This window comes from Prionailurus viverrinus, chromosome B1 (genome assembly GCF_022837055.1).
Source record: "Prionailurus viverrinus isolate Anna chromosome B1, UM_Priviv_1.0, whole genome shotgun sequence".
Classification (NCBI taxonomy): Eukaryota; Metazoa; Chordata; class Mammalia; order Carnivora; family Felidae; genus Prionailurus; species Prionailurus viverrinus.
This window is the reverse complement of record NC_062564.1, coordinates 201,119,297-201,133,338: the sequence shown is the minus strand read 5'-3', so window position 1 is coordinate 201,133,338 and position 14,042 is coordinate 201,119,297. Positions and strand designations below refer to the sequence as shown.

The following is a 14,042-nucleotide window of genomic DNA, read 5'->3' as shown; positions in this document are numbered from 1 at the left end:
CTACCTATCACTCTTTTAATCCACTCATCTATCCACCCATCCATCCATCTACCCACCACCCTTCCATCCACCCATCCATCCATCCATCCATCCTTTCACCCACCCGCCACCCTTCCATCCACCCATCCATCTATACATCCATCCACCCATCCATCCATCTACCCAGCACCCTTCCATCCACCCATCCACCCACCCATTCACCCATCCACCCATCCATCCATCCTTTCACCCACTCACCACCCTTCCATCCACCTGTCAATCTATACATCATCCATCCATCCATCCATCCATCCCTCTACCTACCATGCTTCTGTTCACCTCTCCATCCACCCACCCACCACCCTTTCATCCACTTGTCCATCCATCCATCCATCCATCCATCCATCTAGAATTTATTTAGAAAGGATTTATTGATCACTTACTGTCTCCATGCACTGGGCTAGGCAGTGAAGTACAGAGCAAAATGAGACATGGTTCTTGAGTTCAAGAAGTTCACAGTTCAATGAACGATCTTCACGTTTAGAAGGTGTGATCTCATTCAACTATTTGAGAATAGAGATGTGTTCACAGTGCTGTGGGAGATCATGGGGAGAGTAGAAAGCATGCATCCACGGAGAGCGTGGCCCAGGGAGGTGGTGACATCGGCGTGTGTGGGTGTCCGTCTGGGCTGCGTGGTGCTAGACAGCGGAGCCCTCCAGCACCAGCTCCATTGTCAGACAGACCTGGACTCCCTTTGTAGTATATTGCGGTTCAGCTCCTGGGGGCCTGGATGAGCCTGCCTGGCTGTGAACCAGGGCTGAGGGCACCCCCTCTCAGGGTGACTGGGAGAGGCGATGCAGGAAAAGTAGCCAAGAGGTGTTGGCTGCCCCAGGCTCAGTGCACAGTGCTCAGCTCTGAGAGTTCTGACCCTCGGCCTTCCCAGGGCTGGCTTCTGTTGACCAGAGATCAGTTCTCATTTCTCCAAGAAACCTGTCAGTTTCTGTTTTGAGAGAAATCATACTAGAGTTCTTCACTGAGTGCATCCAGTCAAGCCTGATGTCTGCCTTCCTCTGTGAAAGAGGCTCAGTCCCTGGGACTTGAGCCCCCATTTCCTGGTCTAGAAATCGGTCATCCTCAGGAGATCTAATACCTATTTAGGAAGGAACAGGCTTCTGAACTGCTAACTCCTGTTCCCCAGCCTGCCGGCCATGCCCAGATTCCCCTGGACGTGGACAAACAGGGCCCACAGCTTGTGGTCCTCCGGTGGTCATCTGTTGTCGGCCTGCAAGCTGGGTGGTGATGAAAAGAGACGAGATTCATGCCTTGCCCCCGGGGTCCCCCTCCCCTTAACATGCATCTTGTTTTAGGGTGATGCTCATTTTCTGCTCGGCTCCTGTATGAACTTCCTGTGACTGCTATAACAAATTACCACAGATTTAGTAGCTTAAAGCAAGATATTTTCATTCTTTGACAATTCTGGGGGCCACAAGTCCTAAATCAAGGTGTCAGCCGTGCATACGCTTCAGAAGTCTCTAGGGGAAGGTCCTTTCTTGTCCCTCCCAGCTTCTGGTGGCTCCAGGCACTCCTTGGCTGGTGGCCACATCACTCCAGTCTTGACTTCTGTCTTCACATGCACTCTTTTAGCCTGGGATGTCATCTCTTCTGTCTCTTGTAAGGGCACTTGTCTTTGGAGTTAGGGCTCACCCAAACAGCCCAGGATGGTCCCACGAGATCCTTAACTTAATTATATCTGCAAAGATCTTCATTCTGAATAGAGTCACATGCACAGGTTCTGGGTTAGGATGTGGTTTTGTGTCTGGCAGGGGTTGGGGGCACTCCTCAGCCACCAGCTTCCTGCCGGTTGACCCCGCTCTCTGACCTCCCTCCATGACTGTGCCGGTCAACACCAAGTTTCTCTAAGCCACGTGCTTCTGAAGACGGTGCTGAGCTCACAGAGCAGTGATTTGACCCCTGAACCATCGCACAGCTCCTCTTTCTCTTCTCTCCTAAATTTGTTATCATTTTTGTTCCTATGAAAATAATACACGTTCTAGGAAAGAGGCTTGGAAAGTACTAGAAAATAGGAGACAGCAAACTAGACCCATGAGCCCAGCCTGTTTTTGTCTGGCCCGTGGATTGAGAATGCGTTTTTACATTTTTATATTTTTTTAATTTTTTAACATTTATTTATTTTTTGAGAGACAGAGCATAAGCAGGGGAGGGATAGAGAGAGGGAGACACAGAATCCAAAGCAGGCTCCAGGCTCCGAGCTGTCAGCACAGAGCCCGACGCGGGGCTCGAACTCACGAACTGTTGAGATCGTGACCTGAGGTGAAATCGAGGGTCAGACGCTTAACCGACTGAGCCACCCAGGCACCGCCTCTGTTTTTTTTTTAACAAAGTACAGTTTAGGGAGTTCATAAAATTGCGTATCTTGCTCGTTCCCGCTTAATATCACGGTGTAAGTATTTTCTGATCTTATTAGACGCTCCCACACTTCGTGCTCGCCACATGCAGGTGTGGTTCTAAGCACGGCACGCAGACCTTCTCGTCACATCTTCACACCCCCTGAGTGAGGTGGGAGTTGATAGGATCCCACTTTTACAGCTGAGGAAACGGATTTGGAGAAGGTCACCTGCCCGAGGACACGTGGGTGGGGCCAAGACAGCAGAGCCGCCACAGCGAGCGCCAACCCCGCACCTCCCTGCAGCCATGGTGCGTTGGCACGCCATACCCCCCCTGCTGCCCTGTGCCAGGCTAACCCATCCTGCTGCCTCCTACCTTTAGCTCCCAGAAGGCTGCCTACAACAATGTGGCTGTAAGTGTTGCCTCATTATTGGCACAGGTAGTTGGGGTCCTGAGAAGGGATGGCGGGACAAGCGTGTTCCTGCCTGGCCTCACTCCCCAGTCTGCTGGCCTGCAGCAGGAGGCTGCCATCGCTCTGGGTCCTTTGGGTCACCCTGTTCAGAAACCGGTCGCCTTGCTTGAGCCAGTTCGCTTCCAAAAATAGCATCTGAACTGCAAAAGTCTTCCCTTCCGGTCCGTGCAAGCCACTCCCTGTTAACAAAAACTACCAGTGACCTCGTAACTTACCTCTATGTTTATCACAGTCGTCTTTAAAGAAAATGCGTGAAAATATTTTGGGCATATTATTCCATTAAGAACGAGTTTTTTATTTAAGAAATTTGTATAATGTTATTTATTTTTGTGAGAGAGAGAGAGAGAGTGTGAGTGGGGGAGGGGCAGAGAGAGAGGGAGACACAGAATCGGAGGAAGCAGGCTCCGGGCTCGGAGCCGTCAGCCCAGAGCCCGACGCGGGGCTCGAACTCACGGACCGCGAGATCATGACCCGAGCCGAAGTCGGACGCTCAACCGACTGAGCCACCCAGGCGCCTCACAAATCCAGACTTCCAGCTTCTTTTAAAAAATGGGGAGATGTGCCGCGGTGCGTCCGTGTTCTTGCAGAGCCCCCGTTGGTGGGCTGAGCAGTGGGTGGCCCGTAGGCAGGGCTTCTCTCCATTGTGTCCACTCCCCACCACCCCTTAGTGCCCCTCATACCAGGACACCTCACTCGCTTCTATATGCTCACCTGCTCGATAGGCCCTTGGCAGGGGGCTCCCCTGCTTTACAGCATAGCCTTCTCACCTGTGCCCCAGGAGGACTGAGCTCGGTCAGCGGGTGAACACATTTCTGCAGGTCTCTGGACCCTGAACGCAGGAGGGCAGCGTAGATGGAAGCGAGGGGGGCTCGCATCAAAATTGGTTTTAGTGGGCGCCCGGGTGACGCATTCGGTTAAGTGACCGACTTCGGCTCAGGTCCTGACCTCACAGCTGGTGAGTTCGAGCCCCGCGTCGGGCTCTCTGCTGACAGCTCGGAGCCTGGAGCCTGCTTCCGATTCTGTGCCTCCCTCTCTCCCTGCCCCTCCCCTGCTCGCTCGCTCGCTGTCTCTCTCAGAAGTAAACATTAAAAATTCTTAATTGGTTTTAGGGAATGCTTCACTCCGACACGAGCATATCATGGCTTCGTGCCTTATTCTTCAGAAATGTAATTGTGAACAAGGACAGATAACTTTATTTTAGGATTTCCGTGCATGCGCGTGCGCGCTGCATACGTCCTGACTGCGGGAAGCCATGTGGATTTCACCCGATGTTTCGCTCCTGTTAATTAAAATAAATTGAGGCGTGCGGCTTGAATTTCATACTGTCAGGAAAAGAAGGTCACTTTGATGAGCGAATCAGCCTAACTGGGCACCAGCTCCTGTCTCAGCAGCAGATCGTCCTGTGGTGCCCACACCCCCCTGACCGTGGGTGAGCTGCATCCTCTTAGTTCAGATGAAAGCTGTGAATAACCACTTCTGCCCAGAAGAGTGGCTCACAGAAGTCTGATCCAATCCTTTTGTACAATCAGCTTTTTTTTTAATGTTTTTATTTATTTTTGAGACCGAGAGAGACAGAGCATGAGTGGGGGAGGGGCAGAGAGAGAGAGAGGGAGACACAGAATCCGAAGCAGGCTCCAGGCTCCGAGCGGCCAGCACAGAGCCCGACGTGAGGCTCGAACCCACAAACCATGAGATCATGACCTGAGCTGAAGTCAGACACTTAGCCGACTGAGCCACCCAGGTGCCCCTATACGATCAGCTTTTAAAACAAGACCGTGTGTTTTCTGGTGGCCGAGGCAAACCGTTGATACGGGGGTGGTCCCTGGAGATGTGGCCGGGAGGACGCATGTGGAGGTCCGTGACCTCGGGAGGCTGTGGCTGCTGGTCTTCACAGATGTGGGGTGTCGTTGCACCCCAAGGGCAGGGATTGTCCTGGGTGGGCTGCTGGGCTTTTGGGGGGCCCGGTGTAAATAACACTCTTCTATCTGGGCCGGATTCTGAGCAAATTCAAACGTAAGGAACAAGGACTAGAAAGGCAGAAGCACATCTGTATCACCTTTATAGGCTTTTGTGAGTGATCGGAAACGCAGGCGGTAGGTCTGGGCGCCTGGCCACATGGGTCACTGAGAACACAGAGCATTGGCGGGCGTACGGTGGTTCCTGCTTAGCCGGAGGGGCTACATACAGCCCTCTCCCTCTGTCCCCATCCCCCTTCTGCCTCCCCTGCGTCTCCATTTAGCCTACACAGCCACCACCCAACCCCTCATGCCACCTGAGGCCACGGTCTCTTGACCTTGACCCCTAGAATGGCTGTGCTCTCTGCCTCACGGACACGGGCACCTTCCCCTGACTTTGCTCCAACGTCTATGGCTGCAGAACACAGAGCCCGAAGATTCTGGTTTCACCTCCTCTCCTCTCCTGGCACGGGTAGGAGCTGGGGAGAGACCCTCAGCTTCCCGGAGCTTGTGTGACTTCACCTCTGTGAAGTGGACTGTGTTCATTTTCTGTCCCAAATCGCCACACGTCTAGCAACTTCACATCACACCCACTGTTTCTGCGTCCGGGAGTCTGGGCACAGTTTAGCTGAGTTCTCTGCAGGGTCTCAGAGGCCTGCCGTCTGGGCCTCAGCTGGGCTGCCTTCTCTGGAGCTTGGGGCCCTGGTCCCAGCTGTTCGGTCGTGCACAGAATTCACCTTCTTGCAGTGTGGACTCGGGCCCTCAGCTCCTGTAGGTTTCCCTTCTCCACGTACTGTTCTTCTTAAGAGGCTGCTCCCTTCTCCAAGGCCAGCAGAAGAGCGTCTCTCTGTTCAGGAAGGCCCAGCGCATCTTTCCAGAATGCTCACCTCCTGTATTCGGGCCCACCCAGGATCCTTTCTCCCGCCCCCCCCCCCCACCCGGTTAACTTCAAGTCAACTGATCAGGGACCTCCGTTACATCATCAAGACCCCGTTCACTTTTGCCACGTAATAACCAAGTCATAAGGCGACGGTCCTGTCAGGTTCAGAGTTCATGTCCACACTCAAGGGGGAGGGACCTATATGATGTGTATACCATGGGGCCAAGAAGCTGGGGACCATCTTAGAAGTCTGCTCCCCAGGGGGAATTAATTACACTCTCCTCCTGGGATGTGGGTCTTTTCTGGTAGTGGGATGTGAAGGCAGCAGGAACTCAGTGTAGGTGTGTCTTTTCCTTCCTTCCTTCCTTCCTTCCTTCCTTCCTTCCTTCCTTCCTTCATAATGACCACAAGGAATGCAGGTCTCCAGTGGCCATTTCTTAACTACTCTGCCTCCTTTTTTTACCCAAATCAGCTCAACTCTGGCCTGATTGCTGGTATTTTCCTCTTCAATTGAGTTAAGAATGAAAGATGATGGAAATAAGCCCGAGAGCCTAACAGCACAATCCATTAATGTTTCTATTCTGCAAGCTATTTTCGGGCAGTTTGATTTGCAGATTTCCATCCCTGTGAATTTTCTGCTTTGAGATTGTTCTGAAAAACATGAAGATAATGGTGAAGGACAGGTTGCAACAGTATTTCCCAGAGCTTAGCAGCCTTATCATTGCCAGCTTGGGACTTGTGTGTGTGTGTGTGTGCGTGTATGTTGCCATGTAAGTGTATAGGTGCTGTGTGTGCATGTATGGATCCGTGTGCACACATTCGTATGCACTCTGCATTGCAGTATGCATGTGTGTGCATGTGCACGCATGTATTCACTGTGTTGCTGTGTGTATATATACTCGCTGTGTGCACACGCATGTATGCATATGCATGTGTGTGCACACGCATGCATGCATGTGCACGCGTGTGCACACGTGTGTGCACTGTGTTGCTGTGTGCGTGTTGTATATGTGTGCACATGTGTGTATGCATTGTGCATTGCCGTGTGCATGTATGCATGTGTATGTGTGTGCATGCATGCGTGTTCACTAAGTATTGTGTGTATGTGTATTTGCTGTGCGCATGTGCATATATGCACGTGCACTTTGGTCTTGTGCACTGTGTGTTGCTGCGTGCATGTGTTCGGCGTGTGCATGTGGGTGGCTGGACGCACGTGTGTACGCGTATGCATTTGAACGTCTGTATATGCACCGTGTTGCTGTGTGCACGTGTGTGTGTGTGTGTGTGTGTGTGTGCACTTGCATGTGGCATGGGCGTGCCTGTTTGACGAGTAATCTCTCACGTTTCGCCTCCCTTTCCCGCAGTGGGCTGTGGAGTGCAACGGCCTCCTGCGGACCCTGCACGGCCTGGAGCAGGAGCACCTCAGGAGGTCCCTGGCTCTGCAGCAAGAGGAAGACTTTGCCAAGGCGCACAGGCAGCTGGCCATTTTCCAAAGAAACGAACTGCACAATATCTTCTTTACCCAGATACAAAGTGCCGTTTTCCAAGGGGAACTGAAGCCAGAGGCGGCGAAAACGCTGCTGCAGGATTACTCCGAAATACAGGTGAGGCCTCACATCGGCTCGCGGTGAGGGAAGAGGGACTTCCCTGCCCCCCGCCCCGTCTCTCGGGGGTTTCTCCTCTGCCGGAGTGAGTCCCGTCTCTTCCTTTCTCTTCCCTTCGGTTGTGTACAGTGAACTGACCGCCTTTTCCTTCCGCCCCTTGATTTGTGCGTGAGTTGCCAGTAAACCGGGCAGTCGGTGGCTTGAAGCCCAGGCCGGGGACGCCGGCTGACTCGGATTCGAATTCCTGTCCCACCAGCCATCAGCTCTGCGAATTGAGGCAAATCGCCTGACTCCCCCGATCCTGTTCCCTCAGCCTACAGAATGGGGGTAATAGAGCAGATTCATGGAAGAGCCTGTGCCTGGCACATTCTACCCTTAATATATATACAGCAGTTAAAAATCTATAAATACACGTGTGCATGCACGTGCGCGTGCATCCACGTGTACCTGGGGTTTACTCTCTGTGGATACTCCTGGGTGAATCCGTGTGTTTGCGTGTGAGCCTCGGTGTGAATGTTACTAATCCCGATGGAATAAAGTCCCGAACATCAATGGGAATAGCCGATCTGAGACGGTCACCACCGCTGCTGAGGCATTTCTGCGGCCCGCACGGGATATTTTGCACGCGCGTTTACACCCGCAGAGTGAAACCACCGGCGTGCAGCCATGCGAGCAGATTTCTGGTCCCGGCACAGGCCCGGCGAGCGAGGGCTGTGAGGAGCAGGGCCGTGCCAGAGAAGACCAAGTGACCGTCCCCAAAAGGCTCCCGAAAGTGGGTTTTCCAGGGTGAGAGGGCCCCCATCAGGAGGCAGCACGCGTGAGGAGAACAAGCCAGCCTCTCCGGGTTGTTCCCACTCAGACTTCAGCGGGAGTAGATACAGGAAGGATTCTGTTGTCTTCCTGGTTAGGCCTTCAGACCCCGTGGCATCCCTTAAGTGCTGACCAGTTATGGAGTCATCTTTCTCCTCATGGCGGGCGGTGGCTGACTGTCAACACGTGGGCGTTCGAGCTAGAACGAATGCGTGATTGTTAGCAGTAATGGGGTCAGGAAGGTGACTTCCATGGGTGATAATTGTCCCACAGCACAGGCACCTGTGCTGCAAGGCGCTTTTCCTTCCGAAACTGGCTCGAGTCAGTGGTTCGCACGGACCCGGTTTTGTGGAGGGCAGGAATATTGCCTCAGTGTTCCCAGTAGATCGATTCTATTGCTGGTGAGTCAGGAACATGCTGGTGTTCGGCCGTATCGGACCGACCGTTCTGCTTTTCCGTCTGGACGGTGCAGGTTCCCAGGTCTCGGGAACTGGGGACATCGCAGCTTTAGGGGGAGAGGAGACTGGCCGTGGTATCATATGTATCTTGTAGAACAAAGCGTTGATCTCTCTGGCGACCCCCTGCAGGGACTGCATTTCCACGGCTGGGGAAAGGCAGCAGAGCCACTCAGTGGGATAGCACAGCTTAAGCCAATGTTTTGATTACCGCTGGTCCAGTGACTGCCCATCTAACTACTGTGCCACTGGTTAAAGCGGCATTCGATAGCAGCCTGAATTTAGAGCACAGGTCCTGGAATTAGATCACTGAGTTCAAATCCCTGCCCAGCCATTGGCCAGCAGTTTGCTGTGGACCCCGTTTCCTCCTCTGTGACGTGGGAACAGTTGTTCTCTCTCTCGAGATGAAGTTGGATAAGGCGAGGAACACTCTGGGCCCAGGACAGACCCAGAGAAGATACCCAGGTATCTGATAACCTCATAACCCAGGTTATCATCAGCGTCTTGTGTTTGCTTGGGCTTTGTCATCTTGCCTCCCGTCTCCTGCCGGAGTATGGAGGTTCGGGGGGTCAATTCAGGTGTCTGATTTACCCCCAGGATGTTCGTACCTGTGCCGGTGCTGTGTTTTGCGAACCGCGTGGGTGAAGGCTGAGCGACTGAGCGAAATCCGCTTCCCCTTTCCTAGGGCAGGAAAGATGTTTCGACAACCCCCAGCTATCTGGGTCTAGAATGCACTCATTTCTTATTAGTATGTAATTTTCTTCTAAGCCCTTGTTAATGGCAGGGCGGTTGAAGGTGATCACCCCCATGCCCCTACCCCTGTGCGTTTTCTTCAGAAAGGAAATGGAATGCTTTACATGTCTAGAATGTTCTCTAAATGTCAATGAGGCATATTTTCTTGATCTTTTTTTTTTCTAAACAGGAGAAATTGGAAGAGTTAATGGACTTTTTCCAGGCTAGTAAGAGATACCATCTAAGTAAAAGATTTGGCCACAGGGAGTACCTGGTCCAGAACATGCAGTCGTCAGAGACCCGTGTGCAAGGCCTTCTGAGCGCCGCTGATGCTCAGCTGACCGTGTTCATCCAGAAGCATGAGAGGTGAGACCTGAGAGCCATCACAGATGACACACACAACCCCCTTGTCCCATCATTCCTCATCAGGGATCGTCCACGCTGCTCGGTCAGCGAATACACTGACTGCTCCTTACTTCGTAAGAAAGATTCTCTAGTTGGAAGAATCCTTTGCATTGTAGAATTTTAAAAATGTAAGTGATAGTTGAGACAGCCATATGACGAACCTTCCCTGTGCCTGTCATACAATCTCCGTGATCAATCTTGATGTTGCTCCACATCCCCCCAGAGTTATTTATTTTTTTTTTTAGTGTTTATTTATTATTATTTTGAGAGACAGAGCGCGAGGGGCAGGTGGAGAGGCAGAGAGAGAGGGACACACAGAATCGGAAGCAGGCTCCAGGCTCTGAGCTGTCAGCACAGAGCCTGACGTGGAGCTCAAACCCATGGACCACAAGATCGTGACCTGAGCCGAAGTCGGACGCTCAATCGACCGAGCCACCCAGGCGCCCCTCCTCCAGAGTTATTTTATTTTATTTTATTTTATTTTTCAACGTTTATTTATTTTTGGGACAGAGAGAGACAGAGCATGAATGGGGGAGGGGCAGAGAGAGAGGGAGACACAGAATCAGAAACAGGCTCCAGGCTCCGAGCCTCAGCCCAGAGCCCGACGCGGGGCTCGAACTCACAGACCGCGAGATCGTGACCTGGCTGAAGTCGGCCGCTTAACCGACTGCGCCACCCAGGCGCCCCCCCTCCAGAGTTATTTTAAAGCAAATCCCCAACATCTCGCTGCAAGATCAGTGGTGGAGGCTTAACATGGGCTGTGTGGTGGGAGAGCCCACCTCCCCTTGAACTTGGGAGTGAAGTCAGAACACACAGAGGCTTGGGGCACCTGGGTGGCTCAGTCGGTTGAGCGTCCCACTCTTAATTTCAGCTCAGGTTGTGATCCTGGGGTCATGGGATTGAACCCTGAGCCAGGCTCTGTGCTGGGTGTGGCGCCTACTTGGGATTCTCTCTCCCTCTCTCTCTGTTTCTCTCTCTGTCTCGGTCTCTCCCTCTGCCCCTCTACCCTACTCAGGTGCACATGTGCTCTCTCTCTCTTTCTAAAATAAATCAATACATACGCACACAGATGCTGGTCTTAGATCACACGTGGTCTTTCTCTGCAGCTCCAGGGTACTGTGTGGTTGGTGAAAACGCACCTTCCTGCCAGGGCAGCCTCAGCTCTTCTGCATCCTGCCTTCCTTCCTTCCTTCCTTCCTTCCTTCCTTCCTTCCTTCCTTTCTTCTTCCTTCCTTCCTTCCTTCCTTCCTCCTTTCCTTCCTTCCTTCTTCCTTCCTTCCTTCCTTTCTTCTTCCTTCCTTCTTTCCTTCCTTCCTTCCTTCTTTCCTTCCTTCCTTCCTTCTTTCCTTCCTTCCCTCCTTCCTTCCTTCCTTCCTTCCTTCCTTCCTTCCTTCCTTCCTTCTTCCTTCCTCCTTCCTTCCTTCCTTCCTTCCTTCTTCCTTCCTCCTTCCTTCCTTCCTTCCTTCCTTCCTTCCTTCCTTCCTTCCCTCCTTCCTTCCTTCCTTCCTTCCTTCCTTCCTTCCTTCCTTCTTCCTTCCTCCTTCCTTCCTTCCTTCCTTCCCTCCTTCCTTCCTTCTTTCCTTCCTTCCTTCCCTCTTTCCTTCCTTCCCTCCTTCCTTCCTTCCTTCCTTCCTTCCTTCCTTCCTTCCCTCCTTCCTTCCTTCCTTCCTTCCTTCCTTCCTTCCTTCCTTCTTCCTTCCTTCCTCCTTCCTTCCTTCCTTCCTTCCTTCCCTCCTTCCTTCCTTCCTTCCTTCCCTCCTTCCTTCCTTCCTTCCTTCCTTCCTTCCCTCCTTCCTTCCTTCCTTCCTTCCTTCCTTCCTTCCTTCCTTCCCTCCTTCCTTCCTTCCTTCCTTCCTTCCTTCCTTCCCTCCTTCCTTCCTTCTTCCTTCCTTCCTTCCTTCCTTCCTTCCTTCCTTCTTTCCTTCCTTCCTCCTTTCCTTCCTTCCTTCCTTCCTTCCTTCCTTCCTTCCTTCCTTTGAGGTACTTGATTGCAAACAACGACACTTACTCTTTCTGGTTATGAGAAGCTCTGAAATAAACAGAAGCCTGACTATAAAGCTGGCTTTCCCAGGACAGTCTGTGGTTTTCTGAATTGATTCTGCCATCTTGGTAATTTTATTAGGGCTCTGCAGCTCTCCCGCCCTACCAAATGAGGATGCTGTAAGGTGCAAATTATGCGAACACTCCCTACCCAAAGATGCTAATGAATTTGTCACTGCGGTTGCCTTGACACTCCTGATTAATTTTCACTCGAGTCAAAGAAACCGTTCCTTGCCTTGAACTGAAACACCGGACAGCTGGTCATACTGTCGTGAGCCACGACTAGGCAGGTGTGTCCTATCTCTGACTTTTAAATTCTATTTTAAGAAGTTGGCCCAGACTTCTGTTTCTAAGGCATGTATCCACCGTGCATTCATTCATTCATTCATTCATTCGCCTATTCACTCCTTCAAGAAGCTTCCATGGATAAACTACCCTGTGGGAGCAGAGGGCCCAGCCCAGCGATGCAGGCCGACTGGGACTAGTAGTGGGAATCACAGCAACAGACTGCATCGGTCAGGATTCTGGAGAAAAACAACCAGTCAGATAGGTACAGGGAGTTGGCGCGCACAGTGACAGAGGCTGAGAAGCCCACCATCTGTCATCTGCAAGCCGGAGACTCAGCAAAGCGGGTGGCGGAGTTCAGTCTGAGTCCAGAGGCCTGAGAACCAGAGGGGATCCCAGCCTGGGAGCAGCAGAAGGTGAGGCGAGGAGTCCAGCTGAAGCAGTGAGGCTGGAAAAAAGGGGGCAGATTCCTCCTTCCTCTGTCGTGTGTTCTGTTCAGTCCCCTGCTGGATTGGCTGGGGCCCCCCCACATGGAGGAGGGTGGGCAGTCTGCTTTACCCTCTAATGTCTCCTGGAAACCCCCTCCCAGACCCACTCAGACACAGCGCTTACTGTGGGTGCCCTGCGGCTACCCAGGTTAACGTGAAGAATTAACCCTTCACAGGGTATTTCCTACCTTTACTTCTTGGACTTCCGTTGTTTTTTTGTTTTGTTTTGTTTTTAATTTTTTTTAATGTTTATTCTTGAGAGAGAGACAGAGTGCGAGCCAGGGGAGGGGCAGAGAGAGGGGGAGACACAGAATCCGAAACAGGCTCCAGGCTTCACGCTGTCAGCACAGAGCCCGACGCGGGGCTCGAACTCACGAACCGCGGGATCATGACGTGAGCCGAAGTCGGACGCTTAACCTCCCGAGTCACCCAGGCGCCCCCACTTGGACTTCCATCGTGACAATCCCATCACCAGGAACTCCTGACCCACCGTCTCCTCTTGGAAAACTGTGGTGGCCCCTTGAGCGCCACTCTTTCCCAGAACTCTTGCCCAGCCTTGGCCCAAACTGGCGGGTTTCTGAGGGTGAGCCTTCTGTGCACGTCTCTAGCGACGCTGACTTCGCCCTTCCCGTATTTCGGGAACTTCCCGGCTGCCTGTTCCGCTTCTGCTCCTTCAGGGTGAATGAAGACTTTCTCTGATCAAACCAAACTCATGCAGAGATGACCGTCCAGCCACACCAACAGCTGGGCTGAGAGTGGGTTTGCAGCGTGCCTCAGCCACCTCTGTCTCTCTCTCCCTCCTAGAGCAGGGTACCTGGACGAGGACCAGATGGAGGCCCTGTTGCAGCGCACCCAGACGGAAGTCTTTTCCATCAAACAGAAGCTGGACAATGACTTGAAGCAGGAGAAGAAGAAGCTGCACCAGAAATTAATCCTTAGGAGAAGGCGAGAGATACTGCAAAAGGTACGTAAGGACTCGCGCCCTTGACGCTTTGTGTGACCTTCCCGAGCCCTCGCGGGGCGCCGGGCACCCAGAGCGCGGCCGAGGATCTCCCAGAGCCACGCGCCGTGCCTGGCGGAGACTCACTGGAACACGGTGTCCGTCCGGAAGGTCCTGCAGGTGCCGTCCAGCCTGGGCAGAGCAGAGAGTCCTGGTGTGTTGGTCCCGCCCACCGGGGCCGGGAGTGAGGGTAGGGGGAGTGAAGAGTGAGCGATGGGTACCCTCGCACTCACTGAGGGCTTACTCAGCCCTGTGCTAAGTTTGCTGCAGGAGATGTCTCACTGAGTCCCTACATTAACCCTGTGAGGTCAGTACTAGCGTTCGCTCCTTTTGTTTTCGTGTTAGCTTTATTTTTTTACATTTGTTTTAATGTTTATTTTTGAGAGAGAGAGAGACAGACAGAGTGCGAATGGGGGAGGAGCACAGAGAGAGGGCGACACAGAATCCGAAGCAGGCTCCAGGCTCCGAGCTGCCAGCACAGAGCCCGACGCGGGGCTCGAACCCATGAACTGAGAACCATGAACCTGAGCC

General features: G+C 52.7%; 1 protein-coding gene across 1 annotated transcript in view; it reads left to right on the top strand.

Annotated features, from left to right (window-relative positions):
* Positions 1–14,042, top strand: part of EVC2 (EvC ciliary complex subunit 2) — a 135,108-nt gene that overhangs the window by 74,417 nt on the left and 46,649 nt on the right. The window contains exons 11-13 of the mRNA XM_047856663.1: positions 7,057–7,296; positions 9,484–9,659; positions 13,316–13,475. Coding sequence (XP_047712619.1) covers positions 7,057–7,296; positions 9,484–9,659; positions 13,316–13,475 — 576 coding nt within the window. The remainder of the gene's footprint in view (positions 1–7,056; positions 7,297–9,483; positions 9,660–13,315; positions 13,476–14,042) is intronic.